At 38.6% G+C, this 10,781-nt stretch overlaps 1 protein-coding gene across 1 annotated transcript in view; it reads left to right on the top strand.

The window, feature by feature from the left end:
* The first annotated feature begins 4,392 nt into the window (after positions 1 to 4,392).
* Positions 4,393 to 10,781, top strand: part of RANBP3L (RAN binding protein 3 like) — a 62,153-nt gene continuing 55,764 nt past the window's right edge. Inside the window, 1 exon segment of the mRNA XM_004385258.2 lies at positions 4,393 to 4,924. Coding sequence (XP_004385315.1) covers positions 4,834 to 4,924 — 91 coding nt within the window. The 5' untranslated portion in view covers positions 4,393 to 4,833.

The following is a 10,781-nucleotide window of genomic DNA, read 5'->3' as shown; positions in this document are numbered from 1 at the left end:
AGGCACCTCAAAAGAAAGGCCTGGTGATTTACTTCCAAAAAATCAGCCATTGAAAACCCCATGGAGCACATTTCTAACTAATCTGACACACACAGGGACATCATGAGTCAGATCGACTCTACTTCAACTGGTTTTATTTTTATTAATTTTTAATCAAATTGCAAGTAAAATGACAAATATTCACCTGATTCTTGCCCTAACCAGTCTTCAGCTTTTGTATTCTATGACGTGTTGCTCTTATTCACAATGAAATAGTTAAATACAATATGCCCACTGTGAACTACTAACTTGGTGGTGCTTTTGAAAGGTAAGGGGGGGGGGGAGGCAAAGTAATCACCCATCCAACTGTGGCTGATATATTTGATGTTATTTTACATACTTCTGTAACATATTGTTTTCAGCCTTTCCAGTGGAAAAGGGTGAATTGTAACAGGGACTCCTCCAAGAGCAGAAGTGTAATTCAACACGCAACGTGAGAGCCCAGGAGTTCTCTTGACTCCATTAACCAATCACAGGTCTGTTAGCGCAAATCGCAGACCTGAGCTGCCTGCTGCAAAAGCCAATACTGAGACAGGGGTGAGGTGAGCAGCAAGCGGGTTTTATTGTATATCGATATACAGGAGACAGAGGGGAATGAGCTCCTCCAAAAAACCTGTCTCTCCAACTGGAGACTGGCTGAAAGCTTTCATTTGGACAGGATTATAGTTTCTCTTCGCATTGGTGACGTTTCTCATGTCCCAGATGATGCAATTTCTTACTGGCAATCCTTGAAGGTTATCTGGCACCGTTCATCACAATTGTCACGTCGCAGATGAGTTAATCCTAGTCCTTGAGGGTTATCAACTTGGTCTGCCACCTTCCAAGGAGAAACTTTAGTCAATCTTACTGGAATAGAAGGAGGGAGAAAGAAGAAGGAAAAAACAAAAAAGAAAATATCACGAGGAAAAGTGGGGGCTAGTAATGGCGGGAAACAATGGTGGTACTTGAGCTTATGTAGCCTGTTCCAGGTCAGAGCACTGCCCAGAATTCAATGATGCACAAGAGCAGGACAAAAGAGGAATCAGGCAGCAAGCTTTGCAGTACTGTCCCTACCCCTTAACGTCATGGCACTTGAAACTACTGCGTTTAAAGGAGTGCTTGATAGGTTTCAATGAGCCCTTGTTGCTCGGTGGTTAAAGTGCTCAGCTGCTAATTGAAAGGTCAAACCAGCCACTCCTGGGGAGAAAGATGTGGCAGCCTGCTCCCGGAAAGATTACAGCCTTGGAAACCCTGAAGCAATTCTAATCTATCCCATAGTGTCACTATGAATCAAAACTGACTCCATGGCAACAGGTTTGGTATTTTCTTTTTAAATTTTTTTTTTAAGGTTTCATCAGGCCCTCAGGAAAGATAATAAATGAAATGGTGGAGATCTGTCTAAGCAGGCTGTGTTTGCTCACCGGAATCAGGGGACTTTTAAAACTATATAGTTTCCAGATCCCACCCCAAACCTCAGATTCTGCAGTTAGGGCTCAAGAATCTATATCTTCATGACATTCCCAGGGTAATTCTGGTAGACAGAATGAGATTTGAGAATTGAGGGTTCTTAGTGTTGCAGTGGTTAAGCGCTTGGCTGCTAACCGACAGGTCAGTGGTTCAAACCCACCAGTCGCTCCATGGTAGAAAGACGTGGAGGTCAGCTTCTGTAAAGATAACAGCCCTGGAAACCCTATGGGGTAGTTCTACTATGTCCTATAGGGTCTCTTTGAGTTGGAATCGACTTGATGGCAATGGGTTTGGTTTATTTTCAAATACACCCTCAAATCCTACTCAGATGTTTAGTTTTATATTTATTTATTTCTCCTCAGGCGCTAGTCAAAGAAAAAAGAGGATACCATTTCCTTTCCCAGGCCTTTATATTCACAGAATAATTGTTGAATAATTTCTCACATTGCTAACCAAACCTTTGTTTCATATTACAAATGAAGACACAAACTCAGAGAGGTTAAGTGCCTGGCTCAAGGTTCCACAGTAAGCTAATGGTAGTGCTGTTACTAGAAAGTCGGGATGTTTTATCATCTATGGTCAGCTGACCATTCCTTTTCCTCTCTTTATTCCCTGCTGTGCATCTATGTGTAAGAAAAATGGAGGCATATTATAACTCCTAGGGGACCTCCTGGAAAAATCGGGCACAAGTTATGGTAAATACAGATATTAATCCCAAAACAACATGTTCTCTCAGAGGGGAACTTATAGATTGTAAAAAGATTTAAGAGAGGTATCAACCAAATACAGTGTGTTGTATTTGGATCCTGATTTGAAGAAAATGTTTTAAAAAAATTATGAGATGTTACGGATTGAACTGTGTCCCCCAAAAATGTATAGCAACTTGGCTAGTCCATGATTCCCAGTATTGTGTAACTGTCCACCATTTTGACATCTGATGTGATTTTCTTATGTGTTGTAAATCCTATCTCTATGATGTTGATGAGGTAGGATTAGTGGCAGTTATGTTAATGAGGCAAGACTCAATCTACAAGATTGGATTGTGTCTTGAACCAATCTCTTCTGAGATATAAAAGAGACAAGTGAGTTGAGAGACAGGGGGACCTCATACCATCAAGAAAGCAGCGCCAGGAGCAGAGTGCATCCTTTGGAACCGAGTTTCCTGTGCTGAGAAGCTCCTAGACCAGGGAAAGATTGATGAGAAGGACCTTCCCTCAGAGCCAACAGAGATTGAAAGCCTTCCCCTGTAGCTGGCACTCTGAATTCAGACTTCTAGCCTCCTAGATTGTGAGAGAATAAATTTCTCTTTGTTAAAGCCATTCATTTGTGGTATTTCTGTTATAGCAGCACTAGATAACTAAAACATTAGACAATCAGGGAAACAAAAACACTGCCTGGATGTTTAATTACATTAAGGAATCATGTTTAATTGTTAATAATGTGACAATTTTATTATGTTTATGTTTTTGAAAGTCCTTGCACTTTAGAAATACATGAAATATTTATGAATAAAATGATATCTGAGATGTTTCAAATCAGTGATGGAGTAAGGAGGGAAAGTGGCTGTGATGAAACACACAGGTTTGAAACAAGATTGTCCATGAGTTGATAATTATTGCGTCCAGATAATGGATGCACAGGGTTTGTTATACCATACTCACTACTTACGCATATTTTGTAAACATTTTTAAGAACCCCTTACTCTCAAAGGCTGGGTTACAGTTTTAATATGATTATCATTGAGGTCCACAGCTTGATAAGACTATGGATAGCTTTATATTACTCAGGAAAAGAACACCTCAGCTTTCCACTCTGCTTGTTGTGGAAGATGAGGTAAATACAAGCCATTTAAAGCAGAAACTATGGTTTCTAATAACTGAAGTCACTTTCAAAGCAGTTAAACTCTTTTATAACCTGTCACATGTGATAGAGTTACAACTGCAAGGGGCAGATTATTAAAACAGTAATGGCAGTTTAGTAAACTGTGGAATTATAAAAAAAAAAAAAATCACATTTCATAAGAGTTTTCATAAATCAGAGTATGCCTGGGGAATTGTTAATTGCCTCAGTAAAATGAGGGCACTCACCCCAGGTCCGGTTAGCAGGTAACCTTCTAGTTGGGGTGTCAAGTTTAACACCAATTTCCAAGTGTAAATAGGAAATTGCAGGGTCCACACTTTGAAACTAAACAACTCTGCCTTTCTCCTTAGTCCTTGCCCACCACCCCCTTTCTGAATCCACAAAGAGCTGTGAATCTTAAATGGCAGGATCTACCAGCATTCCCTGCAACTGTTGTAACTGGCTCCCAAATTAAATTAAAAGTGTTTGGAGTTTTAAACAGTAATAAAATAGCAAGCACAAGAAACATTGTAGATAATCCAGCCTAGGAGTAGCAATAGAGAATCTAAGGGGAGACAGAACTAGGTCTATGGAAAGATAATATTTTCAGTGTTTATTTTTCTTCAAGAACTCCAAATAGTTGCCTTGGCAGGCAGTCTACCCTGTAACTGCCCCTTCTGAAGACTCCAAGGTGTTTATAGAAATTGAAAGTTCCAGCAGTACATTTCCATGAGCTCATTACCAGTTCGTTATACCTTTTAGATTTCACATGTACAAATGAATATCCAAGCAGTATAACCTCCTGTTTTGAGCTTTTAATTACAGAGTAGTAATAGTAGCTATTTGACTACATAACAACAGGACATCTTTAGAGTCCCTGTTTTGGTCACTATTATTCAAAGCAACTCCAATGTCATTTCTTTCTTTTCTTGCCTGCCTCTTTATGCTAATAGCCTAGCCAGCTTCACTCCGCCCCCTTCCAGCTTCCCTTAAGAACTGTACACTTTCAGCTGTCACAGACGGTAACTCAGACCAGGCTTAGAAATCACTAGATTTAACTCAGCAGCATTTTTTTTTTTTTCTGGGTTGGTAGTTATTACTCTAGCAGTCCTCTCTAACTACTGAGGCACAGGATTTCATGTCAGCAGCAAGAATCAAAAATTGCCCAAACTCTCATCTGTTAGAAACAGTTACTTTGTAGGATTTTATTCTTTAAGGGAGAAGATTTTCAATTTGTTTTAGAATGAAACAACAATTAAGTGGTGTTTTTAGCCAAATGAATTGGCATCTTTATAGGTAGGAGAAGTAAAATTAGTAAATATTTATTTCAAAAATCATGACAAGGAAAAACTAGGAAGTTTATTAGAGAAGTAAATATTTTACATGCAAGGACAGTATCTGCTTCTATCTAGGTGACGCTAAGTGTCCTGTGAGGACCACTTTAGGTGACTGGCCAAGGGAAGGATATGCCCCAGTGATACTCAAGCCACGAGCCGTACTACTAGCACCATGTCTACTACACAAAGAAAAGGCAGCAGCCATCTGTTCAGCAGTCTGCGAGGGTGTAAACTGAAGCTTCAGGAGGACTGGCGACAGCAAGGTGAGTCAGTCATGCTAGTGAGTCGTGTGCTCCGTGACCTGCAGTCCCTATGCAGTCCCAGAAGGACGATGCGCTGGGGAAGTACCTGGGGAGCTCTGATTGTGAAAGGCTTTGCAATTCTCCATTTTTAAACTCTGAGAATAGGCATGACAGTGATGCATAAGGGTGGGTTAACTTGAGTTCTTTATTGATTTTTAAAGGATTATGGAAGACTATCAAGACTTCATAGTCCTTGGAGTTGCCATTCTGAAACTTTACGTGTTTAAACTTACAGCCGCCGTCAGTTTTCTAGAGTATGCTAGATTTTGTGTAATTCAAAACACCCATCAGGGCAACGCTGAATCAGCTGACAGGGGATTCAGCTGAGAGAAGCTTCAAGCTAGCCTGGAACTGTCTCTCCTGTCCTACAATCAGTAGTACACTTTGGGGCTGAAAGTTTAAACCTAATATTGTCTGGATCTCTAGATCATTCATTTGTGGGAAAAGTAAATACATTCTTGGTTCTTTCTCTTTTATGGTCCAGGAACAGCTGAAGACAGACAGGAAAAGTGTCACATTTCACACGATGGGCACCCATTCAGACTAAACTATCTACCTCACAGCCATTTTCACCACTTTTTTTTTTTTTTTAAATTTCAAATCCATAACCCATCCAGCTGCATCAATTAGAGGCAGATGGTTGACATGAATAGACAAGCTGATCTCTCCAATCCACTCTGTCAGGGACAGCAGAAGACACTTGTGGGAAGGACTGGGTATTGTCATGGATGACATCACCAACCCCCAGAAGTTAAGGATTTACCCCAGACATTTCTAATTCTCTGGCCAGTGATGGGTCTATGTACATATGGATCTAGGCTATGAGCTCTTTATTTTTTGCATAGACACAGTTTTAGATTTCAGTGACATGAAGAAGGTTGGCTGAAGGGCTGAAACCTTCCACTTTTAAGGTGGGACATTTGTGTGAATGAGTCTGGCACCTCACTGCATCAGTTCCTGCAACTATACAAACTGACTTCATGCTGTACAAGGCTAAACACAATGTGGGTAGAAAATACTTCACATTATATAAAAACACTGTAAACTTTTAAGACCATTCTTTACCATCAGGGCTTAAATAAATAATTTTGAACCAACCATCTTAGAATAGAAACTCCTGAAATGTGCCAGGACTTAGATCATGGCAGTGTAAAAGGCTTTTGCTACTCTGTTGGTGGATAATGCTAACTCATCTTGGGTTTTTTGTTATATTTTGTTTGAAATGTTTAAGGTGATGTTTTCACCCCAATTTCTGATATAATACTTAACTATGGAAAATTTGGTGAAGAGACCATAAAGGAGATGGTAAAATCAGCTGTAACCCTGCCACTTTAAGCTAGTTACTATTAACATTTTAAAGTAGCCCTTTTTTTCCTATGTACATATATGCATTATTCTCTTGTTTGATTTTTAAACAAAAATAGGCTTATTTTGTATGTAGTGTTTTGTAAACTGTTTTTCAACAATAGATTATGAACAATTTTCCATGTCATTATATATTCTTCTACAATCTTATTTTTAATGGTTGCATACTATTCCTTCACATGGATATAGCAAAATTCCTTTACACAATTCTCTATTGTTAGAGATTTAGTTTATTTCTAATGTTTCATTATTATAAGCAATATTGTGTCAAACATAAACCAATGGATAAATCTTTGCACATATATGTGATTATTTTTGTAGGATAAACTCTTATAGGTGGAATTGTAGGGGGTCAAAGGATATGCATGTTTTTAAGACTTTTTTTTTTTTTTTTTTTTTTTAACAAATGGCCCTTCAGTCAGCACTCTGAACAGCAGTGTAGGGACATGTTCTCAGTAATAGTGGGTATTACTTTTTAAATTCTTTGCCAATTTTATAAGTGGAAAATGGCATCCTACTGTTGTTTTAACTTAAAGCAGGCTGCCATGATGGTCTCTCCCTTATGGGTCATAGCCAGAGCAGCCTGGAAATACCATTATGATGACATATTTCCCAAAATACTAACAAGACTAGAAGTCTGCTCTCCTTTCTCAGATTGAAGCTTTTGCCTAGAATTTTTTGAAAGAAATCCTATTCTTCAACAGCTGCCTCTCAAAACATCTACCCACATAAACTATACAGAGTTTTGAAGCATACTAATGCAGTACAGACTGGCTACTGACTGCTGGAAGAAATGTCATCTACAGATTTGAGTTTACAAGTGACACTGGGTAAATGTTTGCTATGCTGCTCAATAGCATTCCAGTTACTATCCTGGAGTTTTAAAGTATTCATTCAGTGCTGTTGTTGTTGTTAATTGCCTCTGAGTTGACTTCAACTCATAACAATACCATGTGTGCAGAGAAGAACTGCTCCATAGGGTTTTCAAGGCTGTGATCTTTTGGAGTAGATAACCAGGCTTGTATTCTGAGGCACCTCTGTGTGGGTTTGAAAAACCAATCTTTAGGCTAGTAGTTGAGTGCTTAACAATTTGTGCCATCCAGGGATTTCTCATTCAGTGAAGTGGTCCTGATTTTTCTTCCAAGCTATAGTTGCACCTTGCAATTATGTAAAGTTCAGCAAAGGTCCAAGGAAGCAAAGCCATTAGTTTCCGACAGCGAGTTCTGGCTACGGATTTATTCATCAACGAATTCTCGGTTTAGGGCTTTGGCCCACCCCCAACCAGAATAAGGTTCCAGCTCTCTCATTTAGCATACAGACTATGATTGAGTGGCATGTAACTCCTCTGAGAGCGTGACTAGATTCAACACCTGAATATTTTCTAACTTCCCATGCTATATACTTAAGTGCTTTATGTTAACTCTGAGGTATTTGACCCTTTCCATCTAGTCAGTCACAGAAATGTTACTTTTTGGGTAATCACATTAATAACGATCATTTATTTTCAGCAACTATCTGGGCAACGACTATGTGCAAAGTGCTGTGCAGATGCTGGGTACATAAGTTGCCTAATAAGCTGAGTATTGCATTGGGCAAATCTGCTGCAAAAAACCTCCTTAAAGAATTAAAAAACAAAGACGTCACGTTGCGAATTAAGGTGCGCCTGACCCAAGCCAAGGTGTTTTCAATTGCCTCGTATGCATGTGAAAGCGGGAAAATGACTAAGGAAGACCTAAGAAAAATTGACACGTTTCACTTATGGTGTTGGTGAAGAATACTGAATATGCTATGGACTGGCAGAAGAACAAACAAATCTATCTTGGAAGAAGTACAGCCAGAAAGCTTCTTAGAAGCAAGAATGGCAAGACTTCATCTCACGTACTTTGGACATGTTATCAGGAGGGACAAGTCCCTGGACAAAGACATCGTGCTTGGTAAAGTAGAGGGTCAGTGAGAAACAGGAAGACCCTCTATGAGATGGATGGACACAGTGGCTGCAATAATGGGCTCAAACATAGCAACGATTGTGAGCATGGCACAGGACACTGGCAGTGTTTCATTCTGTTGTACGTAGGGTCGCTGTGAGTCAGAACCGTCTTGACAGCACCTAACAACAGCAACAACAACTAAGCTGTGGTTTCTTGTCTACATAGAGTTTGCACTCTATGACAATAGATGCTACAGAAGTGCAGAATAGACGTTCAGGATGCTCATCTCACTATTTGTTGCTGTGTTATAGCTTCTTCCGTGATATTTTAAATCCATTTATCAATATGACGTCGGTATTGTGACCATTGTAAACAGTACTTCGTATGTCTATAAAGCATCAGCAAAGTTCATTACACATGACTAGTCAAGACTTAACTATTCGTATGTTTTATAGTGCTTTAACGTTTACAAAATAATTTCACATACGTTATCTCACTTGATTCTCGTAATAACCAAGCAAGGTAGGTGTTAGTATCTTCATTTTAAAAGATGTGGAAACTGGGAATCTTCAAAGTCTAGTGACTTTTCCAAGGTTATACGTTTATTAAGGGCTACTTTCAATGCACTTCCTGCTCTATATTGTTGTTTTTGTTGGGTGCCATCAAGTCAGTTCTGACTCATAGCGATCCTATGTACAACAGAACGAAACTGCCCGGTTCTGTGCCACCCTCACAGTCGCTGTTATGCTTGAGCTTATTGTTGGAACCACTGTGTCCGTCCATCTCGTTTAGAGTCTATCTCTTTTTCCCTTTATCCTTTACTTTACTAAGCATGATGTTCTTCTCCAGGGACTGGTCCCTCCTGATAACATGTCCAAATTACATGAGATGAAGTCTCACCATCCTTGCTCCTGAGGAGCATTCTGGCCGTATTTCTTCCAAGACAGATTTGTTTGTTCTTCTGGCAGTCCATAGTATATTCAATATTCTTCATCCACATCATAGTTCAAAGGCATCAATTCTTCTTCTGCTATATACAGCTGTCTCATAAAATCCTTGATTCCTAGCGGTACAATGTTTAATTTTTTTCATTAATCCATATCAGAGAACCTGCCCCACAGATAGCAAAGATGCCTTGGGGTTCCTCCTAGTTTACTTTGGCAGTGATTTTTCTGGATGTGCTTAGTTCTTAATGTCAGGCAGTTACCCAGAAGCCAACTAACACAGATTAATGCCATCAACCATTTTTTTATTTAACACATTTTTACTGAATATCCTCTATGTACTGTATGCTATACTAGAAACTGGTAATACAAACACGGTTTTCTCACCAGGTTGTTTTCTAACATGTGTTTTCTGAGGAATTCAGTAATAGCAAATAGACTAGCTAATGATACTTTTTTCATCTCTTTGGGTGGAGGAATATGTCCTTCCATTCCATAATGCATTTTATGTTCCGACTTTGCTGCATTCTTCATCCTTCTTCACATTTGCGTTACACTCCTCTCGAGGGTTTTGGAAGGTACTGAATAGAGTTGAGAACTTTGTAAATATAAACATAAAGTCCTGCCTATCTCTATGTCATCAATTTTGCTCTGAATTTAAGCCAAAAAACATAAATTACACTTAGATTGTTGTAAATGTACTATTTCTCTTAAGCATTTTCTGTGGCTATTCATGAATGTACTTAATTTAAAGCACTTACAGAATTGCAGTGCTGGGGAATGAAGATATATCCATGAAAAAGGGAATCCAGTAGCTATTGTACAATCAAAGAATGCCTATTATATGAAAAGATAACATTAGCAAACATACATGTTATGGTTCTCAAAATAGATTTGTATCAGTTTTCCCTTTTTGTGAGTCTAATGAAGTGATACTGCATATACAACATGACATCTTTTGTGTGATTCATAGTTAAAATGGACTGGGGTTAAAGAAGGGAGACTTACACGTATGGCTGTCTCTCTTCTACCAAAAGGGAGCCTCAAAAAGATTCAAATTACTTTTACTTTATCTGCAAAGCCATTATTGACATTTAAAGCCACAAGTTGTTAGATACAAATATAGACTGTTTTAAAATAATTAGAGAGGGGAAAAATCATATACTTGTAAACTATTAGATTTCATCTAGTTCAATCTCCTGCCCAGAACAGGAATCCTTTCCATAATAAACTTCCCTAACACATGGCACATACTAGATAATTTTGAAAATAAATTTAATGGTTTGGACTTTATTTTCAATTTTTTAAAAACAAAGCTAAGAGGAAACAGTCTGCTCATCCTTGATTTTACCACAGATCTCAGGAACACAGAAGTTAATAGAAGAATAAATTTTATTAAAAAATTTTATTACCGATGGAAACAACCTAGATGCCCATCAACAGATGAATGGATAAACAAACTATGGTACATACACACAATGGAGTACTATGCAATGAGAAAGAACAATGATGAATCTGTGAACCATCTCATAACATGGATGAAACTGGAGGACATTATGCTGAGTGAAATAAGTCAATCAC

The sequence above is a fragment of the Trichechus manatus genome, unplaced genomic scaffold, assembly GCF_000243295.1.
Source record: "Trichechus manatus latirostris isolate Lorelei unplaced genomic scaffold, TriManLat1.0 scaffold00135, whole genome shotgun sequence".
Lineage (NCBI taxonomy): Eukaryota > Metazoa > Chordata > Mammalia > Sirenia > Trichechidae > Trichechus > Trichechus manatus.
The sequence above is the reverse complement of the archived record's forward strand: the minus strand, read 5'-3'. Positions and strand labels throughout refer to the sequence as shown.